This window comes from Vitis vinifera, chromosome 16, assembly GCF_030704535.1.
Source record: "Vitis vinifera cultivar Pinot Noir 40024 chromosome 16, ASM3070453v1".
NCBI lineage: Eukaryota > Viridiplantae > Streptophyta > Magnoliopsida > Vitales > Vitaceae > Vitis > Vitis vinifera.
The window spans coordinates 15,542,775-15,568,099 of NC_081820.1; the positions used below are offsets into that span (position 1 = coordinate 15,542,775).

The 25,325-nt window shown below is 35.0% G+C and overlaps 1 protein-coding gene and 1 non-coding gene across 2 annotated transcripts; one reads left to right on the forward strand and one right to left on the reverse strand.

Annotated features, from left to right (window-relative positions):
* Window positions 1-471: 471 nt before the first annotated feature.
* On the reverse strand, window positions 472-25,048 carry LOC100245029 (structural maintenance of chromosomes protein 2-1). Its single transcript, XM_002269818.4, has 20 exons — window positions 24,619-25,048; window positions 22,738-23,418; window positions 22,403-22,546; window positions 21,995-22,285; window positions 21,707-21,892; window positions 21,430-21,594; window positions 21,284-21,343; window positions 20,979-21,041; window positions 16,612-16,703; window positions 16,234-16,330; window positions 15,254-15,370; window positions 14,870-15,088; window positions 12,075-12,215; window positions 11,840-12,007; window positions 11,585-11,769; window positions 11,289-11,382; window positions 11,130-11,218; window positions 10,768-10,993; window positions 2,644-2,718; window positions 472-728 (listed from the first exon to the last, which is right to left on the reverse strand). The coding sequence occupies exons 1-20, from the start codon at window positions 24,934-24,936 to the stop codon at window positions 609-611; spliced, it is 3,531 nt and encodes a 1,176-aa protein (XP_002269854.1). The 5' UTR covers window positions 24,937-25,048; the 3' UTR covers window positions 472-608.
* Window positions 25,049-25,129: 81 nt separating this feature from the next.
* Window positions 25,130-25,202, forward strand: TRNAF-GAA (transfer RNA phenylalanine (anticodon GAA)). The gene has a single exon. It is a non-coding gene; the product is annotated as a tRNA-Phe (tRNA).
* The last annotated feature ends 123 nt before the right edge of the window (window positions 25,203-25,325 follow it).

Consider the following 25,325-nt stretch of genomic DNA (forward strand, 5'->3'; position numbering starts at 1 on the left):
TCCTAGGGCCAGATTAAACCCAGATTTACTAGCCCATCTGAGTATCAGGTCACGCCTAGTCATGGAAATTCAAGCCCAGCCCAACAGTCCTTGCCTAGGGCTAGTTTCCTAATTGATTTACACAAAAACGATATGATTATAATGAAGCATATGATTTATATTCGCTAGGTACTAAAATGATTATTTTATAGTTTAGGATTGGGCAATAGTTCACTATGATGTTTCAGGGACCAGGTTAGACTGAAAGTGCTTAGGCCCGAGGTAATAGGTAAAGCTAGGGCCGATACATTTCTTGTTAATTTGTAAAGTGGTGCAGCCCACTACACTCCTGATCAGAGGTTTCCCTTGAGTGGAACCAAAGAATCATGAAACAGAAGTACCTAGATTAGATCATAAGAATTGGCACATCAAAGGCATTGACAGATGCCAGATCTATATCAGTAAAATTAAAACCTAATAAACCCCATGATCTGTAAAATAGGAATGGCACTGTAACTTCCCACCACTACAAATTGGTCAATAGTATTGTCATGTAGGGATTACAACTATATACATCAAACTGAGTCAGGACATACCGCTTTAATACAGAAACTAAGAAGATAGCAAAATCACTTGTTCTGCTTAGCTGCAACAGTTCTCTGAACTGTGGAAACACCATCCACAAATTTTGTCCGGAAAAGAACATTGGCATTATTGAACATGCCTTCTTTAAGAGAAACCACAATGAACTGAAAGACAAGAAAACAAACGAAAAGGAAACCCATTGGATACATGAAAATTTGATAAAAAGAACATGAAATCTTGTCTGCCAACTGCTTGATTCCTGATTTATAATAAATGTTGAGTACATTTGATGCATTTTATTCTAAAATTTTCCCTTGCAATCCTTAGATTTATTTAACCAACCCAGGATACAACTACTACAGCAGAAACTAAATCCATGTTTAGTTCAACGAACAGTGGTGTACAGTGTTCTATTCTATACTAGGTTGAGCAAGGGTTCAAACTGATCCATTAAATACAGACTTCCCCTAACTTTCATACTTGTCACTTATAATATAATATATAACATATGTCTATATCTTAAAATTTTCATAACTTTTCTTGACTATTCATTTGACTGTGTAGCAAAAGCACAACTACAATAATTGATCTTATGGCCACTTTATTAACTTCTAGAAAGTTTCATCTTGCTCTTAGTAATGAATAGTTTATTCTTCCAGTTGGCCATATGAACAAATCTAATTATAGAAATACTGAGTAGAGTTACATCTAAGATAAAAGTGTTGACTCCTCTTTCTGCTGGTTTCTTGAGTTAAGAACCCCTTATGTTGATTAATGTCAACTAGGTAGCAGACTCTTCTAGAAACAAGCATTGTTCATGTCATACATGCTACTCTTCATACGCACCTGAATGCATTTGAAGGTATTATCCACTAAAATATATATAACTAATAAAAATTAACATTTTACTATTTAATATATAATGATGTATTAGATTAGGTTGATAATTTTGTTCCATTATTGTATTGAGTCCAATGTAGCTTACCTCCTGAGGGTCTTACCAATTAAAATCAATCATTAGTTACTTCAGAGTTGATTCGCATTTGAGGTACATATACATTAGGTGAAATTAGGCCATGAGAAATGGTTACCACATGAGTACTAGGTGAAATTTTGGAGAAGAGATTGAAAAACTCAACCGAGTGGGCAAAATGCAGGTTGGACATCTAAATGTCACTCAGGAGACATTCAAACATCTCAAACATCACCTACAGACTTTCAAACATTGGGCCATATTCTTGCATATTTCTAGCCGTTTTCCAATTTTTTTAAAGGATATTTTGGTAAATTTTTGGAAAAAAGATCTCCAAAATTGTCTCCTAATATTTTGATATAAATACTAAGTTTTTATAAATTGAAGACATGCATAAGAACATGACTATTATCTCTACCCTAGATCTCCATCTCTCAAACCTTTCAAGCACAATCTTGAAAGAGTTTTCATTGAAAAGGAAGGTATGTTCTTTCATAGCCTTAGCATGGGATAAGGTATTCAGTAAGGAACAAAGAGTGTGGCGATAAGGATATGAAAAGTTGGGTAGGTGCTTACCGGTATAAGACCCTTTGGGAGTTGGATCTTCCAGATTAGGTAATCTACATACAATCTTTTACGTATTTCGTGACTCTATTCCCAATCATTCAACCTATAGGTTTATCATCTACGAAATTTCTCGAGAACTTTGTAAGTGTTATTTCCACCTATAGTTGATGTCCTTTTATGTGATTGATTTCTATATATACATTGTTTGAATCTACCTCTCATAAAATTTTAATAAATTTTAAATTGGGAAATAAAATTTTGGACTACCTATTCGCTTCCCCTCTAGGTAGTTTCATGTATTAAGAAACAAACTCTCAATCTCATTAGTTGACTTTTGGAGGCATGAATCATGATACCTTTTTCATACCATAGAAAATTTATTTTTTGATTATAATTTAATTATAACTAAAGGCCCCATTGTCTATTACAAGAGCTAAAATTCAATTGGCAAAAAAATATCCTAAAGTTTAGGAGGATAAAAAGAAAAGTGAATCAACATGCTGATGAGAACAAATAAAATAAAATATATATTTACTAACCTGGGAATGTGGGAAATGGGATTTAATCATTCTTCCAATGTTTTGAGTGTGACTTAAATCAAGGGCAGCATCGACCTATCAACAAAATCAAATTATTTGCAGATCCATTTGAATATGCAAGTAGAAGTATAGAGCAACAAAATATAGAAGGGAAAATGACTTTCATGAACAAAACCAGTAATGAATAATGAATATTCTAAGTAGGGAAAACTCTGTTTTTAGTTCATAAGTTTCTAGAATAAGGTCTTTTCTTCAATCTAGACTGACTAAATATGGTCTTAAAGTTTTCAAAATCTCAAAATGCTGAGTCTGATTTCGCAAAATTCCAGCAAATGTTATGACTATATTATCTGAATCGGAAATAAAATTAATATAACAGCCATCATGTGAACAAGGATTAAAATATTGGAAATTGCAAACATGTAAATGTGTGATGGTTGGTGGGGTAAAAAACTCCTACTGTTCCTGGCAATACTACTGCTGATAACTCTGCCCTGACAGCCTGTAAAGATGACAGTTCCCATGGAGATACTTGCAACAACAGAAGAAATGACAACCTTTGGTGTCACTGTCAGAGATCCAATCACAGCCACTTCAGATACTGAATAGCAGAAAGGAGAGAGCTCTGTCAATATTTCCTTAAACAAGGAGCAGTTAGAGAAGCTCTACAAATTGTTAACACCATCGTTAGCCTTGGTACCAGCAGAATCAGGCACTAATACATCCTAAAACCTCATTAACTCATCCTTCCTAGCCCAAAAAGGTACATTTCAGACTGCTTTGAGTGGAACAACAGAAAAACTCAACCCTTGGATCATAGACTTAGGGGCAACAGACCATATGACAGGTTGTGCAAGTCTTTTTTTCTACTTATACTCCAGGTTCTGGACACATTAAAGTCAAAATTGCAGATGGATCTCTCGCTACTGTTGCAGGGACTGGTACTATAATTTTAGTGCCTCATATAACCCTTTTCAATGTTCTCCATGTCCCAAAATTATCATGTAATTTGCTGCCTAAGGAATAGGATTGGCAGTGCTGAGGAATATGGAGGGCTCTACTACTTCAAGGAAGACAATACCAAGGATGGATAAGTTCTATAAGCTGGTTGTGAATCTTCCTAGAGGACTAAGCAACAAGAAATAGTGTTGTGGCACTTTAGTTTACGCCACCCTAATTTTCAATATTTGAAGCATTTGTTTCCTTCTCTTTTCAATAATAAAGATGTTTTTCAGTATGATGTTTATCAATTTGCTAAACATCAACGGTCCAATTATCCTTCTCAACCCTACTAAGCATCCAAACCTTTTGCAATGATACATAGTGACATATCTCTTGAAAGAAAAAAATGAGGTAGAACCAACATTCAAAAATTTATCAAATGATTCAAAACCAATCTAATGCTAGAATCCAAGTCTTACGAACGGATAATGGGAAAGAGTATTTTAATACCATTTTGGGGAATTATTTGTTAGAAAAAAGGATTATGTATCAAAGTTTGTGTGTAGATACACCTCAACAAAATGGAGTGGCCGAGTGAAAGAATAGACATTTATTGGAAGTAGCCCGATCCATTATGCTTACCACAAATGTACCAAAACAATTTTGGGGAGATTCCATTCTTACAACCTATTATCTTATAAATCATATGCCTACCCGAGTTCTCAATTACCAAACACCATTAAAAAGATTCCTTCAATTATATCCACAAACTTAGTCCATTAACCAACTTCCCCTTAAGGTTTTCGGCTATAAAGGCTTTGTTCATGTTCTTGATCAAACTCGAACTAAACTGGATCCTACAGCATTAGCCTATGTCTTCCTTGGTTATTCAGCCACACAAAAGGGGTACGTTGTTACTCTCCTAAAAAACAAAAATACTTTGTCGCTTTGGATGTTACATTTTTTTGAGAACTCACCTTTTTTCTCCAAAAATTCACTTCAGGGGCAGAATGTAGATAAAGAGAATTTTTGGGAATTATCATTGCTAAGCCCACTACCAGAACAACCACCAAACTTGCTGCCTAATCTAACTATATCACCAAAACAACTATTAAACTGGCCTTCTTACCCACTTGAACAGCCAGAACACCTCCTTAACTAGCTAGTGTTTGAAATTGACAAACCAGAACAATCAAACCCAGCCGGACCTGGGGTGTCAACAACAAAAACAGATTGATTCACTACAGCAACCAGAACTTTGTGTCTATTCAAGGAGTAGTAACTCAAGAATAGTAGAGACCAAAATGGACCAATAGTGCTGTCAAGAATCATAACAAACTGTCCTTCCTGAGGTAAGTGACCTTAATTTGCCTATAGCCATAAGAAAAAGAGTTTGGCCATGTACTCAACACCCAATATCCAATTTTGTGTCATACAACCATCTCTCACCTCAATTTCAAACTTTTATTTCCAGACTTTTAGGAGAAGTTCTGGAACACATTCATGAGGCTCTACAAGATCATCGATGGAGAGAAGCTTTGATGGAGGAAATGAAAGCTTTGGAAAAAAACCGAACTTGGGATTTAGTGGACAAGCCCAAAGGAAATATGCAAGTTGGATGCAAATGGGTGTTTGTTGTAAAATACTAGATGGGTTCATTGAAAAGTACAAGGCGAGGTTGGTAGCCAAGGGATTTGCACAAACTTATGGTATTGACTATCAAGAAACGTTTGCCCCGATTTTCAAACTTAATACTATAACAATTCTTTTATCCCTTGCTGCAAATCTGGATTGGTGACTTCAATAACTAGACATAAAAAAACGCTTTTATGAATGGAGACCTAGAAGAAGAAGTGTACATGGAATTGCCTCCTGGATTTGATCAAGGAAGGAAGGTAGGGAAAGTCTACAAGCTTAGAAAATCTCTCTATGGGCTGAACCAGTCTCCTCGTGCATGGTTCAAGAGATTTACTAAGGCCATCATGATGCATGGATATACACAGGATCAATCCGATCATACCTTGTTTTACCATCACAATGATGGTAAGGTCACTATTCTCATTGTCTATGTGGATGACATTATAGTGACTAGGAAATGATCTAGTGGAGATGGAACAATTAAAAGGGAAGCTGGCTGCTGAGTTTGAAACCAAAGATCTAGGACCTCTATGTTACTTTCTAGGGATGGAAATGGCAAGGAACAAGAGTGAAATATCAGTTTCCTAAAAAAATATATATATTCTAGATCTCTTGAAGGAAACTGAGATGCTAGGATGTAAACCTTTTGATGGTTCAATGGACCCGGTAAAGAAGATTGGAGAACAAAAAGAAAGCACACCTATCAACGTCGAAAGATATCAATGTCTAGTAGGGATGCTAATTTATCTTTCCCACACTAGACCAGACATCACTTTTGCAATAATAATTGTGAGTCAATACATGCATGCTCCTTGCAAAGAACATATGGAAGTCATGTATAGAATTCTAAAGTATCTTAAAGGATCTCTAGGGAAAGGATTATTCTTTAGAAAAAATGAAAAGAGAAGCATTGAAGGGTTCACGAATGCTAACTGGGCAAGTTCCCTAGATGATCAAAGATCAACTTCAAGCTATTGCACCTTTGTGTGAGCCAACTTAGCGACTTGGAGGAGTAAGAAGCAAATGGTAGTAGCTAGAAGCAATGCAGAGGCAGAATTTCGTGCAATTGCTCATGATATGTGTGAACTACTATGGCTTAAACAACTTCTAGGAGAAATTGATGTGAAGGAGGAGATGCCAATGAAGATGTATTATGACAATAAGGCGACCATCAACATATCACACAACCCAGTTCATCATGACTGAACTAAACATGTGGAAGTTGACAGACACTTTATAAAGGAGAAGGCTGAAGATAGTACAATTTGCATGATTTATGTACCAACAAAATAAACAACTAGCAAATGTACCTATCAAATTACTATCAAGAAGATGATTCGAACAATTAGTAGACAAGTTGGGCATGTTCAATTTGTACCGCCCAACTTGAGGCGGAGTGTTGGAAGATAATTCAAACAAAATCAAATCATTCTAATTATGGGCAGATTTTGTTTCAAACTAATAGCCGAATAATCAACTCTTATTTGAACGTTATTTGACTTTTTTCATTTTGAATAAATGTTGTTGATTAATAGCAACAAAATCTTAAGAGATATGACTTTATTATTCCTAGAATTAAGGTTTGTTTCACGTTCTACTTTGTATAAATTAGAGCTTGTACCTCTAATTTATTTTTAATAAGAATTTGGTGAATGTTGGTTTTTTCTTTTGACCCCTGGCAAAACCATCAAAAGACTCTAATACTTCATTATTAGCATAGAGAGGTAATTTTTTTTCTCAACCTTTGGTAGTTACAACAATGATCTAGAACCATGATGATTGACTCTAGAGCCACAAATCATATGATGGACTACATAAAATTCTTCTCGTCATATAATCCAAGTTTAGGAAGTTTCAAGGTTAAAGCAGCATATGGATCTCTTTCAACAGTGGCAAGAACTAGAACTATTAGAATTAGCCCTAATATTGAAGTACATTCTTTTTTGCATATTCTAAATTTGTCTTGCAACCTTCTCTATATTAGTAAGCTAACTAGACATTTAACGTGTGGTGCTCATTTCTTTGAGTTTTCTTATGTGTTTCAAGACCTGACTTCGGAGAAAAGGATTGGCAATTCTAGAGAACATGAGGGCTTATATTATTTTGAGAAGGAAGTTGAATTGAATAAACAAACTTAAATTGCAAGTTGTAAGTCTCTTTCTGGAGAACAGGAAATAATATTGTGACATTGTAGACAAAGCCCCCCAAGTTTTTCATATTTGCAAACTTTGTATCCATCACTATTTCATAATGGAGATTTTTTTCAATGTGGAATTTGTCACTTAGCCAAGCATGTTCATACCACTTATCCTCCTCAAAAATACAAAGTGTCATCACCTTTTTCTTTATTCCATAGTGATATTTGGGGTCCTTCACGTGTTAAACATTTTAACGAAAAACAATGGTTTATCACATTTATCGATAATCACACTAAGGTTTGTTGGGTATATCTTTTGAAAGAAAAATCAGAAGCAAAGCAAGTGTTTAAAATCTATTTTAGAAGGTTTTCTCTCTGAGAAAGGCATTATTCGTAGAAGTTTCTGCAGAATAACCCCACAACAAAATGGCATTATTGAAAGAAACAATCGCCACCTTCTAGAAGTAGCTAAAGCCACTATGTTCACAAATAATGTACAAAAATACCTTGTTATCTAATAAATAGAATGCCAACCCAAATTCTCAATTATGAAGCACCAGTAACTTGTTTTCTCAAATCCTATCCTCACAACCAATCTATCTCTTCACTTAAATTAAGAGTCTTTGGTTGTACTTCCTTTGCACACATCCACGATAATAATAGAAGTAAACTTGACCCTATAGCTCGAAAATGTATTTTCTTAGGATACTCTCCTACGTAAAAAGGGTACAAATGTTATTGCCAAACACACGCAAATATTACACTTCTATGGATTTGATATTCTTTGAAAACAAATCTTTTTTCACCAAAAATTTCCCTCAAGAGAAGAGAGTTAGTGAGGACGAAAATATTTGGGATGTGAGCCTGAATAGTCATAAACACCCTTTGGCGAACCTACTATGACCATGAACAAGGGTTCAATGATAGGAGGACTTGCAACTCCAATCTCCCAAGCCAATTGTTTATTCAAGACAAAAAAATACTCAAAAAGTGGAACACCTAACGGACCTCTTGCAAAACCATGAATTTGAATCAATATCAAGTACTCAAACTTCTAACCCACATGTTACTTTTGGAGGTAATGATCTTAATGTTCCTATAGCTCTCAAGAAAAGAATATGATCTTGTACTCAACACCCAATCTCCAAGTTTGTAGCTTACAATCACTTGTCATCATCTATTCAAGCTCTTGTAACTAATCTATGGAAATTTTGAAAACTACATAGGAAGCTTTATCAATGCCAGAATGGAGAAACACAGTAAGAGAAGAAATGTTAGCTCTAGAAAAGAATAGAACTTGGGATGTTGTGGAAATGCCAAGGAAAAAAATCCCCTATTGACTGCAAAAGGGTTTCTCAGACATATGGAGTTTGACTATCAAGAGACATTTGCATTAGTGGCAAAGCTAAATACTATTCAAGTACTCTTATCCTTGGCAACAAATTTGGAAAACAACTTGATGTCAAAAATGCATTCTTGAATCGTGAGTTGGAGAAAGAAGTCTATGGATCTACCAATAGGATTTGATGACGCTAGAATTAATGGAAAGGTTTGCAAGCTCAAAAAATCTCTTTATGGAGTGAAACGGTCTCCACGGGCTTGGTTTAGTAGATTTACGAAGGCTATTCATCAACAAGGGTACCAATAAGCTCAATCTGATCATACTCTGTTCTATAGACATAAAGGGGATAAGCCTATGATTCTCATAATCCATGTTGATATAATCTTGACTACTGATGATATTGTAGAGATGGAAAGGCTAAAAAAATCTCTTGCAGCAGAATTTGAGATTAAAGATCTAAGCCCATTGAGATATTTTCTTGGTATGGAAGTAGCAAGAAATAGAAGTGATATTTCAATTTCTCAAAGGAAGTACATCCTTGATCTCTTGGAGGAGATAGGGATGTTAAGGTGCAAACTTGCAGATACACCCATAAATCATAATTTGAAACTAGGCAAACAATCTGAAAGTACATCGGTTGATAAAAGCTGATACCAACGTCTAATAGGAAAGCTTATCTATCTTTCTCATACTAAACTGATATTGCCTTTGCAGTTAGTGTCGTGAGCCAGTATATGCATTCTCCTTATGAAGAACACATGGAAGTTCTGTGTTAGATTTTGAGACACCTCAAAGTGACTCTAGGATGAGGACCTATTCCTTAAGAAAAGTGAAGAGAGGAGTGTTGAGGCTTTTACATATGCAAATTGAGTAGAACCAGTGAAAGACAGGAGGTTAACAACCGGATATTGCACCTTTGTGTAGGGTAATTTAGTGACGTGGAGGAGCAAGAAACAGATAGTGGTGGCTAGAAGTAGTGCTGAGATAGAATTTAAAACTTTAGCACATGGGATCTGCAAGTTACTTTGGTTAAAGATATTGTTGGATGATTTGAAATTTATGAGAAATGAGCCTATGAAGATTTATAGTGACAACAAAGTTGCCATCACCATCTCCCATAACCATGTGCATCACAATAGAACAAAACATGTAGAGGTGGGCCGCCACTTTATCAAGGAAAGGATTGAAGAGGGGAGCATTTGTGTCGTGTATATACCTTCATCACAATATGTTGCAGATTTGCTAACTAAGGGATCATTCAAGCCGGTGTTTAAGATTGGTTGACAAGTTGGGTCTATTCAATGTGTTTAGTCCAACTTGAGGGGGAGTGTAGAGAATCTCGGATAATTCTTATTCTCTAAATAAGGATAAAATCCAAGATGTGGTTTATTTTCTAAATATGGGAGATTGTGATTGTGTTCCTTGTTTCTATTTCTAATTGCTAGCTATAGTATTACAGCTAGCTTGAATCTCCTAAAATACAACTGATTTGAATCTCCTAAAATAAAGGGTTGTGGTTACAAAGTCTAGCCCATAAATCTACTTGTATTGAAGAAATAAAAAATAACAATAGCAACCTCCACTTTATGGTCTGCCCTTTTTTTCTGCAGTGCTTTTTTTTTTTAATCATTGTTTTTGTTTCCTGCCCAGTTTCAGATACTTAGAATATCTAGAGGGATACAATATTCATAGCTTGTAAAATTTTGAAAAGATCAATTATAATATACAATAGTAATGGCTTTGAAAATTTTTGAAAGATGAGAGAAAAAATCCCTCGGTTTAATGTGCTTCGCAAGAAGACCCTCAGACTAAACCCTCATAAAAGTAAACTGCACCATTTGAAAAACTAAAGAAAAGTTGTACATAGTACCATGAACATAGATGCATAAAGCAAATCCAGCTATAACAATTATCAGAAGAATCCTTGTAAACTCTTCCTCAAAGCAAATCCATTTAATAAGTTTGGTAATGCAATCTATATTATAAGTTTCAAATGCTAAAGATATGGAAAAAATATTTCAAAACTATGCCAAATTATAAATGAAAAAAGAAAATCGTACAGCACCTCATCCAGAATATAAAGTGGAGCTGGTTTGAAGAGGAGCAATGCCAAGATTAGAGAGAGTGCAAGCAGTGAACGTTGCCCTCCACTCAATTCTGACAAGGACTGTTTCCAAACACTTCCAAATGCAACACGAACCTCAAGACCATCCAAGAAACTGCATCCTTCAGGAGGTTCCAGCTTTGCCATTGTGCCTGGTAATAGAGTAGAAAAGATGGATCCAAAGTCCCTGAAAACGAGACACAAAATTATGAATAGTAAGCTTCATCAAGTTCTATAAAATCAAAGATCAATAACCAAATAAATGATTAATTTTAGTATCAATTAAAAGAACCATGTAATCTAGCATGATGCAATAGACTCACTTGTTAACTTTAGTCCAAGTAACCTTTAATGTTTCCTTCTTCTTTTCATCCAGCTCTTCAATCACCATCTTGATTTTTGACTTGTCATTCTATTAAAGGCATATTATCATAAGTAAAATCATAGTATGACAACATGTCAACAGATTGAGAGCTACAAACCTCAATTATGCTTTTCTTGGATATTAATTCATTGTACTCATCTTCTGCTTTCTCAAACATTGCCATAACTTTCTTATTCACCCTTTTCTCCAGGCTACATTAGTGAAAAGAAGAAAAAACAATCAGTAAAAAATTGTTCTTTGCTACCTCTTCATTTCACAGAAGATAATGATAGCACGGTACTACGTTTGAGTATGAGAATGTTTGGAAAAATCACTCAGCTCTTGAAACCAAACCAATACAAACAATAATGAGAAGAGACAAGGAAAAAGAAAAAAGGTTTCTGAGCTACATACCCTGATTGTTCAGTTTGCAGTTTGTCAAGTTCAGCCCTGGCTTTACTAGGATCACGGCATGCAAAATCATAATCAGTTCCACTTCTTCCGAAAAGCTGCTTTTCTGATGCAATCCAGGCATGCTTCTCAATTAACTTTTCTACCTTTGAAGAGCAATCTTTTTGTTCCATCTCCATTCGTTTTACCTAAAAAAATGGAAAGTAGATTATTACTTATCAAGTCATGAAGAACACATATAAGGCAATTAGAATTTACCTCATTTTCCAGCTTCTTCCTTTCAATATTCATCTCACTGAGTTTGTGTTGAAGCTTCTCCTGCTCCTTGAGAATGCAACTAATTTGAGAATCACATTCCTTCATCTTCAAACGGATCAAATTGAGCTCAGATTGAGCCTGATCATGATTGTTCTTTACTGAAGAAACCTGAGAGAGAGGCCAGAAGGTTAAACTTCATGTTACATAACTTGCCAAAACAGATGTTGAAGGGTACCTTGTTCTTAAGTTGATCTACTTCTGATGTGAGACTGTCAATTTGTCCTCTCAAACATGTTAGTTGACTCTCCAAAGATGCACGTTCCTCTATGACTGCTTCCATTTCCATAATAAGCCTCTCTTTTTCATTCTCATGCCTCTACTAGCAAGAAAAATCAAACCATAAGAAATTGAAGCGCTATTGAGCACTCTAGCACTTCATCTACTAGCAAAATCAGAATGTATATAAAAAAATATAATTACCAAACAGATTTTAAGAAAATGGTGAATAAAATGATTTAGTGAGATGCAAAATCAAAATGAATAATGTCAAATACAACATATTTAAACTTTTTAGAGAGAATAGTAGAAGATATTTCACATTGTGAAATGTCTTGCATTCTTGGATTACTTGACTTCTAGGCGGTCTCAAATTCTCTTTGTGAACATATTTCATTAAGCATTATAATGGAAAACTAAGGTAAGGATTATAGAGAAAATCAAGAATTAATGGAAGAGGACGAAGTACAAGATGATGAGAATAGGAAAATTTTGTTTAGCCATGGAAAATCCAAGAAAAAAGAACTCCAAAAAAGGAAATGAAAGAATAAAAAACTCAGGGAATTGATTGCAGCTCTGAGTTGAAGCTTCAATATAAATAATTTTAAAGTGTACCTTAGTTGTTCTTTGCAATCAAACAAATGAACTTAGGCAATCACATCAAGTTTGAAGCTTCAAGGTACAAAATCTCACTTGAGCATTCATTAACCGTGAAAGAGATTCTAACAATCCCTTCTATAAATGTGTAAGCCTAATATGATAAATTCTAGCACTTGAATAAAAGTATTCCAACCATCAATTAAAAGTTAAGAAAAAAGATACTCAAAATGATAGAAAAGCCCTTGCTAATTGATGGTGTTAGTGTGTTTGTGTTGGGCAATTCTGGATCAAAAAGATTTTCCATTGTATTCTACCATTCCAAGTCCTGAAATTCTCTCTTGGACACTCGTCATTTAAAAAATACTCATGAATATGGGATGGATTCACAAATTGATCAACCAAGTTTAAAGTTCTCATACTTTTATCAAAAATAGGGTTGGAAACTTGGGAGGAGAAAAAACTTTTGTTTTAAACCAAATGGCTCTAGTTTTGATTGCTCATGCTGAAGGGAGATTATTCAATTGTTATATAGAATGTTTCAATCTTACATTGGATCAATCATTGTTTCAATCATAACTTAAAATTTTCATTTTTTTCCAAGCCGATTTGAGTCGTTGAATTAAACTTTAAATCCTACCATTTAAACTCATTTCTGGATTAGGGATTTATAGTAGAGAGAGATGAGTGTCTCCTTGAGCTTCAAATCTGTTTCATATTAAGGAGTGTTTGTTTTCTAGAAAAAATTTTAGGTATTTGAGTTGAAAATTAGATTTGATTGAGAAATTTTCCAACAAAATATGTTGATTCATTTTTTTGTTTTCATGCCTAGTCTTGTTCTTCATCCATTGGGACAAAAGCAAATACCTTCTTGTGTAAATATCAAGAAGAGGCTAAAATCCTGTTTGGAGGTAATTCAAAAGGGGTTCCATATGAAGATGGTGGGAAGTTAAGTTTCCTAAGGTAATAAACAAGCAATTTGGGAGAGGATTGACAATGTTATTAAAGGCAATTGCTTCAAAAGGCTAGGTAAAACCTTGTACTGATTATTTTCTTCATAGCAATGTTATTAAAGGCGATTGCCCAGGTCACCTAGGCCATCAGGCCAAGTGGGACAGATGAAAGTCACTTCTTAAGGACTAGGCAAAGCGGCTTCAAAGAGGCAACGCCTAGGCGATTGCCTTGGGATAAGGCACAAGGCATAGAGGTGGTCACCTTTGACCATGAATTAAGATTAAACATACTTAGATTATTTTCATTCAATCTAACATTAGATTAAGATGAAATATTATATTATCAATTATAGAGATAATAAAATGGAGGGCCATTAACCTAGTCTTGATGGAAACGATGACAATTTAATTTCAATGATGACTGTGATGATGATACCCAAAAATTTTCTAAGATGTTCATTCTCTTATTTTATTTTTTATTATGACTTTTAGATGTCTAAAAAATTAGAATATCCATTAAGACAAGAAGAATATCTTTAATATGATGTTTCTTATAATGTGGGGTATAATATTTAACACTTTGAATAATTATTACTATTTTGTCGATTTTATAAAACATCATGAGCGATGAAAAATAAATAATATTGATTGTTGAAGACAACGCTTATATTGGTTAAGTATCGAATAGGTAAATATATATATATATATATTTTATTTTTTTATTATAATCAGGCTATCGCTTTGTTTTTCACCTTTCGCCTTAGGCTAAAAGGAGTCTTATTGCCTTTTGCTTTTGACAACACTGCTTCATAGTGGATGTTGCAATTATGATTAACCCATGTTTTTTTTTTCTCTTTGGATATTTTCCATGTTATATCACTGTGTCTTTGTCTCTCTTTTATTTTCTAAATTTATGTTTTGATTCAATTTATAGCATGAATTTTAGATTTGTGGACCATGTTTTAAAAGGTATTGAGGGTTATACATTGAGGCTCACCTCAAGGCAATTGAGGTGATTGAGGCTTAAGCCTCACCCTATCAAGGCTTATAGCTTTGAGGATATAGCCTCAAGGCTGTTGAGACCTAATCCTCAAATATCCAAAGGGTTTTTGGTCTTTATGGGCTTTTGGTATATATTTTATAAGAGCCTTAAGTCTCTATTCAATAAGTTTTAATATGATCTACTTCAGCAATTACAAAATACCTTGAGGTCCTTGGAAGCTGATGTCATTTGAGACTTTAAAGCCTTTGCCTTCTTCTCTAAATCTTTAAGCCTGCCAGCCCGATTAGTAGCATGCTCTTTGATCGACTTCTCAAGCAGTGACACTGTATTTATACAGTTTTCAAGCAGAAGTTGCTTTTCTCTAGCAGCTGACTTTGATTCCCCAAGCTCCTGCTCAATCCTTTTAACCAGTTCACTGAGCTACATTGCAAGCAAAAATAAAAAACAAAAAGAATGTAAATTAGAAAGAATAGAATCATATTACATGAGAAGAGGCAGCCTGATGGTAAAAATATATTGCTTCATATGGCATAACACCAAAGCTTCCTCCTAGATATTTTATGTGAGAAAGGAAAGGCCCAAAACCTTATGATGCTCATTTTGCTCAGCCCTGTTCTGAAATAATGAAAGGTCATACGACTTAAGTTCCAACCGCGCTTTAAGGTCCATGAACCTCTTCTGAAGAGGCATGAGGTCGGCGATCTGCAATGTCAACCAAGAAATAGGCAAAAACATAAAATTAGTATTGGAGAAGACTGATTTTATTCAAATCGCAATGAATACATCTGAAGAGAAAACATACACTTGCAATAATAAAAATCATTTATCTTCAAATGATTGACAAATAATTAAAAGATAGATGTCAAGTTTGTTCTCAAAGTTCCAAATACGTACTGAATAAGTAAAAATAATATGAATATGATGCGCTATTTGTGTTCATTGAATAAAATCTCCAAAGCTGATAATAGTTATGCAACCACAATACAATCAACTTTCAATAAGAAACTTTATATAACTTTGGACTGATCATAACCTACTAGAGACAAACAATAGGGAACAGTGCCCCTAACTGTTTATGAACTTCAGAAGCTGGCAACCCAATCAGATAACCTGAATGTTTATTTATCATATTCATTAACTATAAAATAAAAAAATAAAATAAGGTTCATATAAAGATAGCATTTTTAAAAGAAAACAGAAAACATCTTCCCATTGTCATGTTGAATGGAGATAAAAATTAAAACTTTGCAAAGTAATCATCATTTTACTGGAAGTTTTTTCACTTCATGAACACAAACACAACAACCCTGTTGAAGAAAACTTATAAGATATTAATATTTTGAAAACATATGTATGGTGGACAACATTAAAGTCACAAATGATGTCAAGGACTATTGGGTTAAATAAATACTTCTTATTAAAAGAAGATGCAAACACATGCATACAATATTAACATATTGAAAAGAAGTTTTATTTAAATAAACACATGAAGATTTTTACTTCTATTTTTTTTAATCTCAAATACTTCATTTTTCAGGAAATAAAGGAGGCTGTTCAAAGTTGACCTTTGCTTCAATTTCTGATAACTTCTGCTGATGAGTTGAAAGTTTTGATTCAGCCTCTGCCAAAGCATGAAGTTGCCTCAATAGATCACCACCACCTCTGAAACAATAAATTGTTAATTTAAAAGGTTATTTTACTAAAGTAGATTTGAACCTTGAGAGCATCTTCTAACATAGGTACGGTAGTACAAATGGCCTTTTTCCAACATACTTGAAACATATGTATGCATAAAAATTGAAAAATAACCAAAAGAACTGCAAAATTACTCAAAATTTTGTATTTACATGTTCTTACAAACAATAAGCAATTGAAATGACAGGTAACTACACCCTCATAAAGAATGTTAACTAGATAGAAAATAAGCAGGCAGGGTGGTTTACTTGCGACTACCACCAGTCAGAAGACCACTTGGTTGAAATATATCACCATCAAGAGTAACACTTGGAGTGGAGATATCCCTGTTAAAAGCAACCTGTCGACCATTCATTTCAATACAAATTAGCTTTGGCTAAATCAAAAATAAAATTTACCATATAATTCACACTATGACCAGTTTGCATTTAAATAAAAAGCAATAAGAAAGCAGTGAACGTATTAGAGCTGAAAATAATACCCTGGACCTGGGACCACCTGATTTGATCAGGTTTACCTCCATCCCTTGAGTAAAACAGGTTAACTAATTATAGACATGTCAGGTTAGAGGTTAGGCTCTAACACCAGATAAACTCATACCCAAGCTGAAGTTCTTGAACTAGGTTATAAACAGGACAAGCTTTGGTCGGATAGTGTTAGAGAACATGCAGGTATGGGGCTGCACATCCATGAATGAGTGAGGGTGTAAGAGAGCATGACCTTATGAGCCCAAATCCAAACAACTTAAGCTTTTAAACCTGACCACATGTTTATTTCCCCAATTTATCGAGCTCAAAGGAGGTTGTTCACAATTTGTTTGCCTATGGACTCATCTATTTCTCCATGTATGGGAATAGGGCCACACATGAAAGAGGATGCTAGAACACATACAGGTATGGGGCCTCCCATGTGGCCTGTGGGCCTATTCATCTCTCCATGTGTGGGTATGAGGCTACACGAGGGAAGGTATTGGAGAACATACAGGAATAGGGCTGCACATCCCTCATGGTTTGTCTATCTCTCTTCATACAAATATGAGGTCACACATGAGATGAGGTCACACATGAGGAAAGGTCTTAGAAAGCATATAGTTATAGGGCCACACACCCACAACTATTAGGAAAATTGGTTGTCCAAACAAGTAGTTTTAGACCACTACTCTATCAATTACCAACTCTAGATATACATCCAAATCATTATGTGTTTTTTACATATCATACACTTCAAAATCACTGCAGAAAACAAACAAAATGGACTGAAAATGATATTCCCAAATCTTATTTCATTCAAACAATAATTTAGCAAATCCTTGATGATATAAATAAACCAACAATACTAATTTGATGATACAAAAACATAATATCCTTGACCAATGATTTTGAAGACTATACACTAAAGGAAAACCCAAAGAGTTAAGAATTAACTTTAATTGGCATAATCATCAATTTTCTTAAGCACAAAGCAACTGAACTTGGTTTCCATGCCGATATTTAGAGTTATATTTATCCAATTACTCATTAAAGAGCAATTCCATTGTAAGTATCTATTTGGATCATTAATGGTTTTGATTGACACTACCATCATGGTCCTAGCTTTTCTCTAAGGGACCATTTAGATGAGAGGTGCAAAAGAAGGGGTTTCAAGATAAATAGAATTTGGCATTGTCTTCTTCAAAATCCATAGATCTCTGTGTTTCAGACAAAGATATAGAGCCATAGACAATTACCCCACCCACCATTTCCGCTAAACCATCACTATAGCCACCAACACTCCTATCACTATGCCATCTTCACCACTACTTATGTAACCACCACCACTAACACATTAGCTCTATTGCCAAATCATGCCACCCCACTGTCATTGCCATGACAACAGATCAATACTTCTGCTGCCAGGAAAATGCTTTTCATACCATATTTATTACCATCCTTATTACAGCCTACTCATATGGTAAGGGATTGTTGGATGTGAAAAGAAAAAAACCAAATAAAAAGACATTTTTACTTATTTTATTCATTAGCATCTTTTCTACATCCAATAACCACCTGCTACATTCAGCAATGGTAAAAGAGGTGGTATAGAAAATGTTAATGATAGCATCATGCCCATTGCTACTACCATTCCATCACCAGTACAACTACAACAACTCTCATTGTTTTTAATAAGTAAAGGCAATGGTATTAAAAGAAAAAGTATACAAGACATATACAAAGCAACCAAGGTGCCAGTACACAAAGCAACTCTCATTGTTACAATGCCACCATCACCATCCTATCAACCTTCAAATTTATTAACATCAAACATACTCTTCTAAATAGTAGAATCTTCAAGAGACCATTGGCATTCCATTCATTCAAATACTTGATCACAAAATCCTTAATGTTAAATCAAAATCATCATCCAAACAACGATTAAAAGAAAAGCATTGATCGGAATGAAACTTCTATTTGTTGGCTTAGTTTAAAATTGTCTTATTACATTAATACATAACAAGTGTATTAGTCATTTCATTTCAAACCCATTTCTATCATGATAAATTGCAATATATGAAATGGGTTTGACGAACTTCAATTTCCATAATCTTTAAAAAAATTCATTAAAATAATTCTGCATAAGCAAAATGCAGTCAAAATCTACTACCTAATAGGTCCCACATACTACCCTCAATGTACAAAGGCCAATTTAACCACATGATTTTAACCATACAATTTTTCACATACTATTTTCCTTAGATATGATAGGGGACTTGCTCTATGTTCTGAGGGGTTACAGGCCCTCTTTGGAGGAAGACTCAGTTTTTTGGAAGGGAGGAAGAAGCGGATAGTTTAGGGTCAAAGAAGCGTACAGCTTGTTGGTCAATCCCAATGACATTGTTTTTCCGTCAAGTTGTATTTGGGTGGATAAAGTTCTAACCAAGGTTGCGTTCTTTGCTTGGGAGGCTACATGGGGGAGGGTGCTTACTCTTGATAGGCTTCAGAAAAGAGGATGGCAGCTCCCTAATTGTTGCTTTCTGTGTGGGTGTGAAGAAGAAACTGTAAATCATATTCTTATACACTATATAGTGGTCAGAGTCTTGTCGAATATTGTCCTTGGGTTATCAGGTGTACGGTGGGTCTTTCCAGAAACTGTAAAGGAAGTCTTAACTAGTTGGAAGGGCGCTTTTGTGGGGAAGAAAAGGAAAAAGATTTGGAAATCCATACCGTTGTGTATTTTTTGAACGGTTTGGAAGGAGAGGAATAGATTAGCTTTTAGGGAGGGAGTGTTAGATATTCAAAATCTTAAGAATTCTTTTGTTTGTAATTTATGGAGCTGGGCTAGATTGTATATTGGAGAGACACGTCTATCCCTTATAAGGTTCTTGAAGTGGTTAGCTTCCAATTAAGGGGTGGTGAGGCTCTGTTGGTTTTCTCTTTTGTTTTGAGAGGTGCTAGTTGCTTTGTATACCTCCTGTATGCTTTGTAGCTTTCGCCTTTGTTTTAATACAATATGTTTTACTTATCAAAAAAAAAAAAAAACATTTACCAACTGTTCAAACTTTTTTATATAACTCAATGAAAATCCAAGGGAAGAAATGTTCAAATCAAGGTATCTTATACATAGGGTACTAAATCATGCTCATTAGATGGTGATTTCAATTTTTTATTGCTGATGACATTGTTTGAGTATAACAGTTGAGGAAACCTCAGAATAGCTCATAAGGTGCAGGGCAGTATGGCAGTCCCATATTTGCTTATGAAGCTATATTTATAGCCATTTTAAATTTAGAGGATGGAACTAATTGATTGATACAAGCTATCTAATTCTATTTAACCTATATGTCACCAGTAGGAGTAATCATCCTCAAAAGAGAATTAATAGAAAAAATCTACTAAACAAAGAAGAATCTCTTGGAGGCAACTGACACAGAAACCTCAAAACAAAATGAAAAACAAAGGTGCTGAAGCCTCAAACATATTTCCATAAAAAATTGCCTACAAGGCAAGGAAATTTTTTTAACAAGATTGTCCTTTCAGATGATGGCACGCACTTGAAATCTTAAGATGGTATTGTCCTTGTTTCCTAAATATTCTATTTAAATGACTAGATGGACAAGGAATAGGAAAGATCAAAGGATAGAATATTCTCAAAGTAGATCAAATAATAGGTAACACAGACACACACTAAGTATTCTACTTAAATGACTGGATGGACAAGGAATAGGAAAAATCAACGGATAGAATATTTCAAAGTAGATCAAATAATAGGTAACACACACACACACATAACACATGTTTCATCATTTCACTTTTTACAGAATTGTTCAGGGCGATGTAGCAAAAATATATGAAACTTTGTGCTTTGAAGTAAATTCCAAAAGAGCAGAAATATACTTCTGCTTTTCTGCTGCATTTCTGGAAAAATCATTGCGTGCTTCATTGTTTCATTTTTACAGAATTATTGCAATGCAGCAAAAATATGTCAAACTTTGTGCTTTGAAGTCAATTTCAAGAAAATAATTTTTCCAGAAATGGAGCAGAAAAACAAGTATCTGAAATATGGCATCAACAAAACATTCAAATAGAATCATACTGCTCAAATAACTACACAGATAACTGCTTTGCCAAAATGAGTTTACCTCCTTTGCAGCATCAATCCTTTTACAAACAAAGGTTGAACCAAACACATATTCCATTGCACTCTGCGACATTTATACCAACTTTTAGTAAAGCTATTATCCAGCAGAATTTGGTTAAAAATGCAAGAGGTCAATGCTCAATTCCCACTGCGTATGCTATGCAATAAGATAAATAAGGTTTGCCCATTCCACAGATATGTGATGGAATTATGTCCAAGCACTAAAGTTTCTAGTAACATGGCAATATACAAACATTTCACAATGCGCAACATTCAGTGATGAGGTTCAACATCATGGAAGCATACCTTCAGTTCCTCATCATATCCAACCAAAGAAAGAGCCAGTTCTGCATTCTCCTTACCAACCTGAAGATGCAAAATAATAATATTTGAACCATGGCTCACAGACTGAAACCATTAATTTATGGAGAAAAATAAGTGCATTGACTAACCAATCTAGAAGCTTCTTTTTGAACTCTTAAAGGAACAGTATGGGATTGAATTTTGTTCAACGGAATGATCGTTACTCTTCTCCGGAGATCACCATTTTGAAGCAGTAGTTTTCCAGTGTTTTCTGTGTCTACAACAACATTAAACAACTTTCCACCAGCAGCAACCTATAAGTGAACTCAGCATAAGAATGCGTATGTTATTTTGTAGTCATAAACATTGGCAAATGAATTAAGCCCTTGAAAGCAAACCAATTATATACTATCATGCATTCCCAACCTCTAAGGCAGTCATTGTGGAGCTATCCTTCACTTTAATTAGTTTTGCAACCACACCTTTCACCCTTGACCTATCAAAATTCTTCAATGGGTCATGGTATGTAAACTGAACATTTCCCAGTTGAGCAGAAAGAATCCTTGTCTCATCTTTTAACTCCTGCACCATGCCCAGCTCAAGAGCACGTTCCTGAAAAGCATTTTGCAATCTAATATGTAAAAGTGTGATCAAATTGGGATTCATATATCATTCATGTAGTGCTGGGAGCCATTTGGGGAAGAGCACACTAACCTTTTGTAAAGCTTCCATCTGACCTTCTTTGTATGTAAGAGATTCCAATGCCATTTTGATATTTTCCACATCCTTTCTCCTCACATTAAGCTCATTCTCAACAGAAACAGCTTCTTCATGCTTAGATATTAACTCATTTGTTTTCTCTTTCAGATCTTTTTCACAATGAGTTATTTTTGTGTTGAGCTGTTTCAATTCTGTTTCTGCACTCCCAACTGCTACTTTAGCATCAGCTAGTTGATCTTCAAGGCATTTTTCCTCACTTCCACTGCTCTTACCAGCTAGAACACCCTATCATGGTATGTACAACATCGCTTTTAAGTACAGCTCAGCTTGCCCATAAATGAGAGCAATAACAATGCCCATCAAGTTCAATGGCAGAATGTGATACATTAGCACTCTTTTTACCTGGTACTCTCTTTCACACTCTTCCAAATTCTTAGAAAGTTCCTCAACTCTTTGTTTTAGATCAGCCGCCCCATCTTCAGCCCTTTTGACAGCAGAGGCCCTCTCTTCAACAGACTGTTTTAAATCTTCAATACCTCTAACAATCTGGTAACATCAGCACAACTAAATGTGATATTCCATACAACTCACAATAACAGCAGAAAAATATTAGTACAAAACAGAAAAAGAAAACACAAAAAGCAAACTGTCAAAAAACAAAAGCTAGTGGTAAGCATGCAATGCTTGCAACCCAGAGAAAACATATCTTCATTTGCTTGGTGCCAGGCTCCAGTTACCTTTGCAGCATTCTCTTTTTCACTCTTGAGAGTGTCTTCTTGATTTTTCAGTACTGATGCTTGCTTCACAAGCTCACGAGAAAGAGCATCTACATTCTCTGATAAAACTTTTACCTCTCCACCCATACTTGCCTCCTTTTCAGCAGTCAAGTTTGACACTTGTGTCTCCATTTCCTGTATTTCCACCTGCATCCTTTTGTGACTGTCTTCAATATCAGCAATCTTCGTCTTTACTTGTTCAACCCCAGAGACTGCACTGTCCCTAATCTTCTCTGCCTGAACAAATTCATAGGCAATGCAGAACCTTTTAAGTCGATCTAATTCTGCATTGCCATTAGCCCATTGCATATACTGCATCCGTTCTTTCCTCAACTTCTCCAAAGCAGGCAATATCTCCTGGTCAAGAAGCTTATCAATCTCATCAACTTTGCTCTGCTTCTTCTCAAGTGTTTTCAGAGCAGCCTCTTTCTTTGTTTCATACATTCTTGTCCCAGCAGCCTCTTCAAGCATAGATAAAATCTCAGGAGGTTTCATGTTTAAGACCTTGGTGATGCGCCCTTGCATTATGAGAAAATGTGGGTTGTTAACATTGAGCTGTACAGAGTGGAAAAGGTTTTGAACTCGACTAGGCTGGGCAAGGTGTCCATTTATCAGGTATTTGTTCCTTCCACCAACCACAATCTGCCAAGTAAGCAAACAATTCTAGTCTAAGTTGGAATAAAAGCAAAGCATTGAAGGTCCAAAAGGACATTAGCATAGCACAAGTTGGAACAAACCGATTATTGGGTGTATTATATATGCTATCACATAAAAGTGACAATTAACTTTTGGAAATATATGTGAAATGACTTAATGCTGATTAATTTTGGTACAAATTTGCCATGGAAAGTAAAGTCATGATCCAAACAGTAATAGAATAGAATTCTTGTCATTTAGTAAATCCCAAAATTATAATTTTATCTTCTTTTTTTCCATATTTTATGTTTTTTTTTACCATCTAGAATAGAGCCATCAACAGAAGAACCAAAATAGTTTTAAAAAGTCATAAGAATTTGGTCAGTTAACACCCTTAAATAACAATGTTTATCCCAGAGTGAAGAGAAAAAACTAGACTAAGTTCTTATGTTATTAAAATTAAAAAAAAAAAAGAAAAAAAAGATAAGACTTTGTCCTCCATTTAGTTGCTGAGAAAGGTAGGAAAACAAAACATCGGATAAAATTTTGAATCTTCATGTTCCATTACTAAGGACCATAGGATCTGCAAACCTCACCCAACTCAATGTACTACAACTGTTCAGCTTAATTAGGATATTTTTCAGTTGCGGATACAAAAACCACATAAACAGAGAAGTTAAATTTCTATTCTAGTTATTTTCTGTGCCTGAAAAATGCACAAAAATCCCCCCAGATCTAACATTTTTACCAATTTCTCAAGTTCAATCGTGTTCTAAGATTGGCCTATTTCACATCATGGGTAACCAAAGAAGAAAGAAAGAAAGAAAGAAAGAAATCCAAAAAATAAAAAAACTAATTACACTGAAAACAGGCTTAAATCATATCCAAAGGATTATGCAATTTCTGAATACAAGCAAACATGCTTCACAATTTCACCCATATTAAGCTTTCTTCTTTCAAATTTGAACAATCTAAAACATACATACCAAAAAATAACAAAACAAAACATAACATCACATTACATAATAGTATTACAATACTTCTCAACAGTTCCCCAGCAACCAAACAGGACATCTTTCTTTTTCATTTTAATGCAGTTGTCAAAAACTCGCATGGATAATACATTCACAATAGTCAGAAAACCTAAAATTTACCAAACGGCTATAAAATACACTAAAACTAAAAACCAGTGCAAACCCCACGCACCTGCCGTGTTACCGTAATTTCTGGACAATCCTGGTAACCGAGCGGACTCCGACTCCTATCAGAATTATCGAACACCACCGACACGGTGGCCTTAGTAATCCCAGCTTGGCCTTGCTTATAGACCAGCTCCTGGAGATTGGAAGCCCGAACCTGCTGCAAATTGGTAATGCCCAACACAAAGCAAATGGAGTCAAGAATGTTGGACTTGCCGGAACCATTAAGGCCCGTGATGGCATTGAAGTAGGGATCGAAGCCAGGGACGACCGTGCGAGTGGCGTAGGATTTGAAGCCCTCCAAGCAGATCTCCTTTATGTACATTATTGGGATGAAATTGAAACCCTAAGGGGGAGAGCTGAAGAGGGTGGTCTCGGAGATGGAAACCCTATAGTTCGAGAGCGGGAGTTGGGGATTTTGGAGGGCTTTTGAAATGAATGTCTCAAAGGCGGGAGATATTCCATTTTTAATTTTAATTAAAATATTATATAAATAAAGTATAATCATCACCACAGTAGCGGGGATAGCTCAGTTGGGAGAGCGTCAGACTGAAGATCTGAAGGTCGCGTGTTCGATCCACGCTCACCGCAATCTTTCCTTTTTAACGAATTTACATTATTTACCCTTTTACTTCTCTATTTTCTATGAGGCCCATCACCAATTTGTTTTTTTCATTTTTTCACACTTGATAATATTTGGTGCATATTATTTGA